General features: G+C 36.6%; 1 protein-coding gene across 1 annotated transcript in view; it reads right to left on the bottom strand.

Annotated features, from left to right (window-relative positions):
• Positions 1–5,094: 5,094 nt before the first annotated feature.
• Positions 5,095–13,156, bottom strand: part of LOC128696240 (zinc finger protein 84-like) — a 111,669-nt gene continuing 103,607 nt past the window's right edge. The window contains exon 2 of the mRNA XM_053787368.2: positions 5,095–9,340. Coding sequence (XP_053643343.2) covers positions 6,286–7,686 — 1,401 coding nt within the window. The 5' untranslated portion in view covers positions 7,687–9,340 and the 3' untranslated portion in view covers positions 5,095–6,285. The remainder of the gene's footprint in view (positions 9,341–13,156) is intronic.

Here is a 13,156-nt window from a genome sequence, read left to right as displayed (position 1 = left end):
TTAGGCCAATTACATTATTCCAGGTGACCAAATTCTTAGCTATTTCGTTAGTAATACTTCTATTTTATCTATTGAGCATGAGAAACTGCCCAATGAACTATTTCAATTAACCAATAGTGATCAGAAATTGGTAATTTTGCCAATTTCACACAAAGTTTAAAATATTCCAATTTTAAAACAGCAACCAGAATAAACAATGCAGACATTACTGGCACTAAAATAACATTTCCTCTGTTCATTAGTTATGTTTCCAGGCTTTACAGATGAATTCCATTTTGATTTTTTATTTACATAAAGGATTTTTATTCACACCAAAAAATAGATGAATTACTCTTATGCAATATTGTAATAATTGTATAAACACTATCAGTGCATTTGTAAATGTATATTACACCCACCAGTTGAAGTGTATTGGATGCATGATGTGATTTATTTACTCTTGAAAATGAGCAAAAATCAAATCATTTCTACTACTTTGAGCTCAATTACAAGCTAATTTTAGTACTAAAACCAATCAAAATCATCTCTATTTCTGTTATAAATCTTCCATTCTATCAATGAGACATCAAGTAATTCTATTGTATCATGTATTGATTTCAACATTTGTGTGCAGCCAAATGTGTCTCTCACATAAAGATCTGCTCCTTCCTGTGACCTGTTCATTCTGTCACGTCTACAAACATTGCGATTTTTCACCCATAAGAAACGATGAATACAACCTTAAAAACCACATGAAAATACACTGCAAAGTTGCCGTTTTAATCCAAAAACACAGTTTTTTTATTCTCATTATGCACTGTGTGCTTGAGAATTTACTTTATATGGTGCACACTTACCACATAGATGCATTCTCTCATATCTAGGCCCAAATTTGCCGATCACAGCTTATCTGAGTGAGCTCAGCTCATGGCGTAGATCTACGGCGTGGACCCTGTGGACAAGGAGTAGATCTACGGTTTGGACCCTGTGGACAAGGAGTAGATCTATAGTTTGGACCCTGTGGACAAGGAGTAGATCTACGGTTTGGACCCTCAAAGGCTTAAGTTCTACTATTGTTGTGGGAATATTTCTAATAAACACTGTTAAAAGAATGAACAGTCTTAAACTTAATTCACTACTGTTATTCACCGAATATTTCACTACAGTTGTTCACTGAATATTTCACTACAGTTGTTCACTGAATATTTCATTACTGTTGTTCACTGAATATTTTACTACTGGTGGACCCTACAGATGTAAACAACTATAGGCCAATATCAAACTTACCATTGCTATCCAAAATCTTTGAGAAACTCGTGTACACGAGACTATATTCATTTATAAAAGCACAAAACATACTCAACTCCTGCCAATTTGGATTCAGAAAAAATAAAAGCACTAATGGTGCAATTGTACAAATGCTAGATCTGCTTTACACAACACTGGAAAAGAATGAATATCTGCTAGGAATTTTTATTGACCTAAGAAAAGCTTCTGACACAGTAGGCCACGGCATCCTACTCCACAAACTTGACCATTATGGTATAAGAGGCCATGCGCTTGCATATTTCAAATCCTACCTTACTAATAGGTATCAGTATGTCACCATTAAAGACACAGCCTCATCAACACGGCCACTTGACACTGGAGTTCCGCAGGGAAGTGTCCTTGGACCCCTGCTCTTCCTCATTTACATAAATGATTAGCCCTTGTGGCTTAGCGCTTCCTTTTGATTATAATAATAATACATAAATGATCTTCCAAATGTATCCCAACACCTGAAACCCATTCTCTTTGCTGACAACACAACTTATGTCATCTCCCACCCTATTCATGCCACCCTCAACACCATTGTTAACGAGGAGCTGCTCAAAATATCGACTTGGATGACAGCCAATAAACTTACACTTAACACTGACAAAACCTACTATATTATGTTTGGTAGCAGAGCAGATGTTGCGCAACTTAACATTAAGATCGACAACATTCTAATTGCCAGACATAATGAGGGCAAATTCCTAGGCCTATACCTTGACAACAACCTGAATTTCAGCACCCACATCCAACACATAACAAAAAAGTATCCAAAACGGTTGGAATCCTCTCCAAGATATGATACTTCGTGCCGCAAACTGCCCTTCTCACACTAAACCATTCACTCATTTATCCATACCACACCTATGCTATTTGTGCTTGGGGATCAATTGCAGCAACACACCTAAAGCCAATAATCACCCAACAAAAAGCCACAGTAAGAATAATCACTAAATCCTATCCCTGGCAACACCTCCCCCCTCACTATTCATAGATCTAAACTTACTCCCTGTTCAGAACATCCATACTTACTACTGTGCAATCTACATCTACAGGACCTTAAATTCCAGTATTAACCTTGACCTATAACACTTTCTTGATAGTTGTGACAGGACCCACAGGCATCACACCAGACACAAACATCTCTATGACATTCCCCGTGTCCGACTTAACCTTTTCAAAAATTCTATGTACAGTGGACCCCCAGTTCGCGATGCTATCGGTATCCGATAAATCCAGTATCTGATGCATTATATCGCAAAAAAATTGCCTCGGTTCCTGTTACAAAACCCGGTATGTGATACGATTCGTACGAGACGTGTCCACATGTGGCCTGAACTGCCCCGTGTGTGCCAGTGTTTACAAGCCAGCCAGTGTGCGCACACCTAAGGATACATTCAGTACATTCCAAATTATCAATATTATCACTGTTTTTGGTGCTTGTTTCTGCAAAATAAGTCACCATGGGCCCCAAGAAAACTTCTAGTGCCAACCCTGTGGTAAAAAGGATGAGAATTAGTATGGAAATTAAGAAAGATTTTGAAGGGTTTGGGGCTAACCCTGAGAAGCCTATGCCAGTTGTGGGATACATTGTGCCTACTTTAAAAATAAAGGAAATGTGTGCACAGTGGGTTGAACTGCAAACCTTTATGGATGAAAATCATCCTAACACAGCTATTGCAAGCCATGCTGGTGACTATTACACTGACAATGTTGTGAACCACTTTAGGAAAGTCATAAAGGAACGAGAGGTACAGGCCTCTATGGACAGATATGTTGTGCGACAGAAGTCCAGTGACTCTCAAGCTGGTCGTAGTGGCATTAAAAGAAGGGAAGTAACCCCGGAAAAGGATCTGCTACCTCAAGTCCTAATGGAGGGGGATTCCCCTTCTAAACAATAGGTTCAACACTCTCCCCTCCTCCCATCATATCAATCATCACCAGATCTTCATTAAAGGTATACCTGGTATACCTGGAGAGAGTTCCGGGGGTCAACGCCCCCACGGCCCGGTCTGTGATCAGGCCTCCTGGTGGATCAGAGCCTGATCAACCAGGCTGTTACTGTTGGCTGCACGCAAACCAACATACGAGCCACAGTCCGGCTGGTCAGGAACCGACTTTAGGTGCTTGTCCAGTGCCAGCTTGAAGACTGCCAGGGGTCTTTTGGTAATCCTCCTTATGTATGCTGGGAGGCAGTTGAACAGTCTCAGGCCCCTGACACTTATTGTATGGTCTCTTAACATGCTAGTGACACCCCTGCTTTTCATTGGGGGGATGTTGCATCGTCTGCCAAGTCTTTTGCTTTCGTAGTTAGTGATTTTCGTGTGCAAGTTAGGTACTAGTACCTCTAGGATTTTCCAGGTGTATATAATCACGTATTTCTCCCGCCTGCATTCCAGGGAATACAGGTTCAGGAACCTCAAGCGCTCCCAGTAATTGAGGTGTTTTATCTCCGTTATGCGCACCGTGAAGGTTCTCTGTACATTTTCTAGGTCAGCAATTTCACCTGCCTTGAAAGGTGCTGTTAGTGTGCAGCAATATTCCAGCCTAGATAGAACAAGTGACCTGAAGAGTGTCATCATAGGCTTGGCATCCCTAGTTTTGAAGGTTCTCATTATCCATCCTGTCATTTTTCTAGCAGATGCGATTGATACAATATTATGGTCCTTGAAGGTGAGATCCTCCGACATGATCACTCCCAGGTCTTTGACGTTGGTGTTTCGCTCTATTTTGTGGCCAGAATTTGTTTTGTACTCTGATGACGATTTAATTTCCTCGTGTTTGCCATATCTGAGTAATTGAAATTTCTCATCGTTAAACTTCATATTGTTTTCTGCAGCCGACTGAAAGATTTGGTTGATGACCGCCTGGAGCCTTGCAGTGTCTGCAATGGAAGACACTGTCATGCAGATTCGGGTGTCATCTGCAAAGGAAGACACGGTGCTGTGGCTGACATCCTTGTCTATGTCAGATATGAGGATGAGGAACAAGATGGGAGCAAGTACTATTGTTTTTATTGTATTGTTATTGTTGTTATTGTAATTATTCTATTGCATTAAACTTAATATTTCATGTGGTAAAAGTTTTTTTTTCATACTTTTGGGTGTCTTGCACGGATTACTTTGATTTCCATTATTTCTCATGGCGAAAGTTGATTCGCTTTGCGATAATTTTGGTTTACGATGAGCTTTCAGGAACGGATTAATATCGCAAACCGGGGGTCCACGGTATGTCAAAGGGTCTAAAATCTGGAACACCCTACCTGAAAGCTCTAAAACTGCAGACATTCATCACTTTCAAAACTACCGTTAGACAACATCTTATCTCCCTGATACACCCCAACAACTAACTACAGTGGACCCCCGCCTTATGATATTAATCCGTTCCTGAGAGCTCATCGTGAGCCGAAATTATTGTAAAGTGAATTAATTTTCCCCATAAGAAATAACGGAAATCAAATTAATCCATTCCTGACACACCAAAGTATGAAAAAAAAAATTTTTACCACATGAAATATTAATTTTAATACACACAAACTGAAGAAGACATGCACAATTACTACTCTACTAAGAACAGAATACATGACACTTACCTTTATTGAAGATCTGGTGATGATGGGATGGGAGAAGGGGAGAGTGTGGAAGTTATTGTTTAGAAAGGGGAATCCCCTTCCATTAGGACTTGAGGTAGCAAGTCCTTTTCCGGGGTTACTTCCCTTCTTCTTTTAATGCCACTAGGACCAGCTTGAGTCACTTCACCTCTGTCACACAACAAATCTGTCCATAGAGCTCTGTACCTCCCGTTCCTTTAAGACTTTCCTAAAATGGGCCATAACATTGTCATTGTACAGGTTGCCAACACGGCTTGCAGTAGCTGTGTCAGGGTGATTTTCATCCATAAAGGTTTGCAGTTCAACCCACTTTGCACACACTTCCTTAACCTCTTTTTTTCAATTCCATTCTAATTCTCACCCTTTTTACCACAGAGATGGCACTAGAAGCTTTCTTTGGGTCCTTGGTGACTTATTTTGCAGTTACAAGCACTAAAAACACTGGGATAATGTGAAATGTACCGAATGTATGCATAGATGCGATCGCACTGGCTAGCTTGTAAACCACTGGCGCTGAGGCCACACGTTGGACGCATCCCAGACGAATCACATAAGGCGAGTTTTTTATTGTGAGGCGAGGCAAAATTTTTGCGTTCAAATGCTTCATATGGCGGATTTAACATAAGGCAGGGGTCCACTGTACATGAAAACCACCTGGTGGTTCACACTTACACTCACTCACTCGCTCACCCATTTGACTATAATCACAGAACTACGAATCTTAATCATAAAATAATGAATCCTAACTAGTCATAAGTTTGCCTGTGATACTCCAATACAGAACCTGTGTATTGTGCCAAAACAAAAGCATTCACATTGCTAAACTCACAAACTATAATGTAGTCACTTAGCATTAATACCAACTTACTCCATAATCTGTATTAATTTAGAGTTAAGAATTAATCTAAGTCTGCCTGAAATGCCTAGCCATGCTAGGTGTCCTAGTGGCCCCCTCTGTAATTAGTATTTTATAACATGTAAACCACACAATATCCAAAATCTGTAAACCCAGCATTGTAATCTTTATAGAGAATAAACTTGACTGATTGATTGATTGATACTGGTGTTCACTGAATATTTCACTGCAGAATTCTTGGTTACTGCAGTAAGCAGATTACAGACTTGACCTTATAGTATTTTCCATATATAAATATTGTTTATACTCCATATTAGCTCTCATGGGTACACAAGACTGTTCTTTTGTTCTTTTTATAAATATATAAGGTATTCTGAACATTAATACAACTTATATCCTCTATGAGCTTATATGATTTATATGACTGACATTTCATTAACATACTTCATTCTCAACACTGTTACAGTATATCCCTTTCACATATTCTCATGAGTTTATAACTAAAATATTTCTGAAACATTAAACACTAACATGTTTTACCTCCTGTATGTACTCGCATATGTTTCACAAGATTGCCTTTTACACTAAAACATTTCAGACACTGCGAACACTGATATGGTTTATCTCCTGTATGTACTCTCATATGTCTCACAAGACTGCCTTTTTCACTGAAACATTTCAGACACTCTGAACATTGATATGGTTTATCTCCTGTATGTACTCTCATATGTGTCATAAGATGGTCTTTTACACTAAAACATTTCAGACACTCCGAACACTGATATGGTTTATCTCCTGTATGTACTCTCATATGTTTCACAAGAAGGCCTTTCACACTAAAACATTTCAGACACTCTGAACAGTGATATGGTTTATCTCCTGTATGTACTCTCATATGTGTCATAAGATGGTCTTTTACACTAAAACATTTCAGACACTCTGAACATTTATATGGTTTATCTCCTGTATGCACTCTCATATGTCTCACAAGATGACCTTTTACACTAAAACATTTCAAACACTCTGAACACTGATATGGTTTATCTCCTGTATGTACTCTCTTATGTCTCACAAGACTGCCTTTTTCACTAAAACATTTCAGACACTCTGAACATTGATATGGTTTATCTCCTGTATGTACTCTCATATGTGACACAAGACTGCCTTTGACACTAAAACATTTCAGACACTCTGAACATTCATATGGTTTATCCCCTGTATGTGCTCTCATATGTGACACAAGACTGCCTTTGACACTAAAACATTTCAGACACTCTGAACATTCATATGGTTTATCTCCTGTATGTACTCTCATATGTGTCACAAGACTGCCTTTTTCACTAAAACATTTCAGACACTCCGAACATTGATAAGGTTTATCTCCTGTATGTACTTTCATATGCTTCACAAGATGGCCTTTTACACGAAAACGTTTCAGACACTCTGAACATTGATATGGTTTATCTCCTGTATGTACTCTCATATGTGTCAAAAGACTGCCTTTTTCACTAAAACATTTCAGACACTCTGAACACTGATAAGGTTTATCTCCTGTATGTACTCTCATATGCTTCACAAGATGGCCTTTTGCACTAAAACATTTCAGACACTCTGAACATTGATATGGTTTATCTCCTGTATGTACTCTCATATGTCTCACAAGACTGCCTTTTACACTAAAACATTGCCGACACTCTGAACACTGATGTGGTTTATCTCCTGTATGTACTCTCGTATGTCTCACAAGACTGCCTTTTACACTAAAACATTGCAGACACTCTGAACATTGATATGGTTTATCTCCTGTATGTACTCTCATATGTGTCACAAGATTGCCTTTTACACTGAAACATTTAAGACACTCTGAACAGTGATATGGTTGATGTTCTTTATGTTTTTCCATATTTTTCAAATGATGATATTTCATTTAAAATATTTTAGTCATTCAACAGTGGTATAGTTAATATTCCTTACGTACTCATGTGTCTATTTAAAGATTTTTTAAAACTATTTTTTACACTGAACATACAGCTTTCCTTATGAACATATTCCCATGATAAGATTTATTTAGGCAAAACTTTTCCTACTTATAAGCACTAATAAAGCTTATATTGTGTGTCACAAGATAATCATAATTTTTGTTTTGTGTGTTAAAAGAGTAATACTGTATATATACTAAAACACTGCAGATACATTCAACATTTTTATTATTATTTTCTAGTGTTTTTAAACAGATTTTTCTGAAAATCATTCATTACAGTACAGTGGACTCCCAGTTTTCGGCCGGTGCGAAAATTGTATAATTCAGATTTCGAGAACTTTTCTTGGCAAAATTTCCCCTGGGTTTCATACATCCACTCAGAAATCGTTGGTACCAGACATGTGCACCTGGACTGCTCATAAATTTGTGACTCACTCTTGGGCACATTAAATGTCTTATTTTATGTTAATATAGACATTTTCATTAATCCATCGATGATATTTTCTTCAAAATTATATAACACGTTACATAGCATATAAACATGCAATGTTTATAGGCTATCAAAGGGTGGTAGTCGGTGGAAGGAAAACATCATGTTTTCTCTGGTCCAGCTTCAGAGAAAATGTGCGTGACTCTGCGTTGGCCCAGTAACCACCCTTAATACATAAAGCTTTTGTTTACAATTCTCAGCATGAATTATTCATTACTTTTTCCTTTGTTTATGATGGCATCTAAAGGTAGCTGCTAGAAATGATTAAACTCAATAAACATGGAATGTCGATGGTAATAATATGGCTGTGGGCCACAGCGTATGTAGCCGGTAGGTAAGGGGTTGGATGCGAGTGGCCAGGATGTGGAAGAGTTGGTGGACAACCACAGGGAAGACTTAACCACTGAAGAGCTGGTCCTAGTGGCAGTAAAAGACTAAGAAGGGAAATAACCCCAGAGAGGGCTTTGATACATGAAGTCCTTATGGAGGGGGATTCCCTTCCAACCAATGATCTTTCCTCCTACCTCCCCTCCTCGCCTTCTTCAATACGCCAATAAGAGTCTTCAATAAAGGTATGTAATGTTCATTTATCATTAAAATCAGTCATTTATATCTATTTCTCATTGTTTTCTGTTTGTAAAACTATAGCTATTCTCTATAAAATGTATTTCTTGTTAATATTTTTGGGTGTCTGGAATGGATAATTGAACTTACATTATTTCTTTAGGGAAATATTACTTCGGTTTTCGGCCATTTCGGATTTCGGCCAACCTTGTAGAACTGATTAATTACGAAAACCAGGGGTCTACTGTATTACTAACGTGCATTTTTCTATTAACTGCCATGCAGCTTTAGATAAAATTCCCAATAGTAAAAGCAAAATTGCTTAATTAGTAATACTTAGCTAGTTAAAAATTCACAAGAATAGCAGGTGTTGCCTTCCTTGAAGTGCTGAAGATATAGTGTCTAGCAAGACACAACCTGGCAGTCTTCCACAAAATACTTCTGCAATATCACTTGTCGTTCAAGACACTTACATTGGTGCTTCTTGAAGTACTGAAGATATAGTGTCTGGCAAGACTCAGCCTGGTAGTCTTCCACAAAATACTTCTGCAATAGAAACATGAGTCAGTATCATGCAATATTCAACAATTACCAATACAACATACTGAACATGTTTTACTAAATAGAATTGTTACTTTTAAATGTTTATCCATAAAGATATTCCGGATATCACAAGTTGTTTATAATAATTATGTCAACTAATAATTGTGTAAACAAAATGGCTCCAACACAAACATCTTTAATTTTTTATAATATTCATGATGTCTAATAATAATAATAATAATAATAATAATAATAATAATAATAATAATAATAATATCAATAATAATAATAATAATAATAATAATAATAATAATAATAATAATAATAATAATATCAATAATAATAATAATAATAATAATAATAATAATAATAATAATAATAATAATAATAATAATATCAATAATAATAATAATAATAAAAATAATAATAATAATAATAATAATAATAATAATAATAATAATAATATCAATAATATCAATAATAATAATAATAATAAAAATAATAATAATAATAATAATAATAATAATAATAATAATAATAATATAGGTACGAGGTTGGTAGACAGCAACCACCCAGGGAGGTACTACCGTCCTGCCAAGTGACTGTGAAACAGAAACCTGTAACTGTTTTACATGATGGTAGGATTGCTGGTGTCTCTTTTCTGTCTCATAAACACTCTGGATAACAGGTATATCTTGCTACTTCTACTTACACTTAGGTCACACTACACAGGCATACACATGCATATACACCTACCATCCGACTTACGACCAAGCTTGGTTCCAACCAACCGGTCCTAAGTCAAAATGGACTTAAGTCAAATCTTTGAAAATTGCCGACATACTGGGTAGGGCCTAATGTCAAACTTTTCCTATACAGTGGACCCCCGCTTTATGATTAGCTCCGAATGCGACCAATTATGTAAGTGTATTTATGTAAATGCATTTGTACGTGTATGTTTGGGGGTCTGAAATGGACTAATCTACTTCACAATACAGTGGACCCCCGGTTAACGAACTTTTTTCATTCCAGTAGTATGTTCAGGTGCCAGTACTGACCGAATTTTTTCCCATAAGGAATATTGTGAAGTAGATTAATCCATTTCAGACCCCCAAACATACACGTACAAACGCACTTACATAAATACACTTACATAATTGGTCGCATTTGGAGGTGATCGTTAAGCGGGGGTCCACTGTATTCCTTATGGGAACAAATTCGTTCAGTACTGGCACCTGAACATACTTATGGAATGAAATAATATCGTAAACCGGGGGTCCACTGTATGAACTACCTACATAGTACAGGTCCTCCATCACAAATCCGGCATCATTGGGACCTGTAGTGTGCTGGATTACTGAGTTTGCCGAATTACAGAGTGGTTAGAATACACTTAATAAAATTAACCAACTTGACTTACACAGTTCATTGAACATTGGCAAAAATCGAACATTTCCGCTACTTTGAGCTCAATTTCAAGGTACTTTTCGTCATGAAAGCAATCAAAATCATGTATATTTCTGTAATATATCATCCATTCTATCAAATGAGTCCAAAAAATGAGAATACAACCATAAAAACCATACAAAAATATACTGCAAAGAGGCGGCTAATGGCTGAGAAGTGAACTCCCTTATTTATCGTCTGTCTTTTTTATTTTTGTTGTACATTAAAAAGCATCTTTCCATCATACATTGCCCAAGTTTCAATGAGATAGCCCAACAAACAACCAAGAAAAAAAAATATTTACCAAAAATCATATATGGCAAGCCCAAGCCAGGTACTGGAAATAAGTCACTTTGTCTGACTTTTCTGGGTTATTCTAGGTTCTCTATACATACACTGCTATGTATGACAATCTATGTAACTGTATTTGTGTATACCTGAATAAACTTATTTACTTCTAGTCTGTCAACTGAGTACAAGAAACCACCCATTCACTTATTTCAACTACCCAATAAAGTGGTCAGAAATTGGCAATTTGGCAGATTTCACACAAATTTCAACAGATGCCAATTTCAAAATAGGGTCCAGAATAAACAATGCAGACATTCCTGGCACTAAAATAACATTGTCTCTGTTCATTAGTCACAGCTACAGGCCCCTCTTACATTACTCTTGCTTACCATTTGAAATTTTCATTCACAAAAAAAAAAATAAAAGATTTACTGTTATGCAGACTACTGCATTATTGTAATAAATGTATAAATAATGTCAATCCATTCTTGACTCCATACTGGAATTTGGACTGGCAGGCAGACACGTATTGGACAGTGACGTCATTTGTTTACTCTTGAGATTCGCTAAAGAATAGAACATTTTCGCTACTGTGAGTGCAATTTCAAGGTACTTTTCATCATGAAAGCAATCAAAATCATATCTATTTCTTTAATATACCTTTCATTCTATCAAATAAGACAGAAAAAATGAGAATATAACCATAACAACCATACAAAAATACATATACTGCTAAGCGGCCGCTAATGGCCGAGAAGTGAACTCCGCTATTTATGGTCTGATTTCTTTCATTTTTGGTGTACGTGAAGAAGTATCTTTCCATCATACATTGCCAAAGTTTGAATAAGATAACCCAACAAACAACTGAGAAAATAATAATAATAATATAATAATAATAATAATAATAATAATAATAATAATAATAATAATAATATCTTTATTTACTACATGTACAAGGTATACAGGCCTAGCTGACATCAGTGACATACTACTGTATAGAAAGGCACTTGTTATGCTGAGTATTTCAAAAAAATTAGGCCAGTGTCCCAGGATAACACCCACACTAGTCGACTAACACCCAAGTACCCATTTACTGATGGGTAAACATAGACAACAGGTGTAAAGAAACACGCCTAATGTTTCTACCCTGGCTGGGAATCGAATATTTACCAAAAATCATATATGGCTAACCCAAGCCAGGTACTAAAAATAAGCCACGTTATCCTAGGTTCTCTACACATATGCTACTATGTGTGATAATCTATAGAAAGAAAATAACTTTTTTGTTTCATGTTTATGGTGGAGTACGAGTGTATATCATAGTTAGCCCTGTGCTATACTCCGCTTTCTCTAATATGAGCCCCCAAGACAAGGATAGGAGAATGGTATTTGTTTACCATATCCTCTTCATAACTCTGTCGAACTGCTCGGTGTTATGCCAAATATTATTCATTCTGGAGTATTTAACATGTTTTATGTTATTTATATTGTTTCTTATGTCATATTAGATCAATTGTGATAGGCAAATAAGCTGTAATGTTGATATTAGCATAATAATAAAGCATATTCTCCTGCTTCATGAGACTGAGCTCATGGCAACCGACAGTGGCTTCAAAGCCACCTTATCTTCAATGGATAATGTACTGTGTAGGTGCTTTACATAATAAGAAGCATTTCTTTTATTCATTGGAACCATGGCTAGGGCTAAAAGTAAGTAGGTTAAAACAATAAATGGAGAAAAAGAAATTGGAATGACTTATGCAGCAAGTAGTGCCACCAAACAGTACCAGCAGGTTGGTGTGGCGACCCTGGAAATTTGAAATTATGATAGCCAAAATTAGTGCTGAATAACTGAAGGAACCGAATAACTGATTGCCGGATTTGTGATGGCGGACCTGTACTGTAATGTTATGTACAATGATTATTTCATTCTTTTTACCATAATTTACTTCTATTGTTATATTTTAATTATTTATGTACTGTATATAATATATACATGGTAGTGAACTGTATTGTAAATTTTACATCGCATACAGTATCATATGTTACTGTTATCTTTATGTATTGTCGACACAGTGGAAT

This window comes from Cherax quadricarinatus, chromosome 39, assembly GCF_038502225.1.
Source record: "Cherax quadricarinatus isolate ZL_2023a chromosome 39, ASM3850222v1, whole genome shotgun sequence".
In the NCBI taxonomy this organism is placed as follows: domain Eukaryota; kingdom Metazoa; phylum Arthropoda; class Malacostraca; order Decapoda; family Parastacidae; genus Cherax; species Cherax quadricarinatus.
This window is presented reverse-complemented; position numbering and strand designations above follow the sequence as displayed.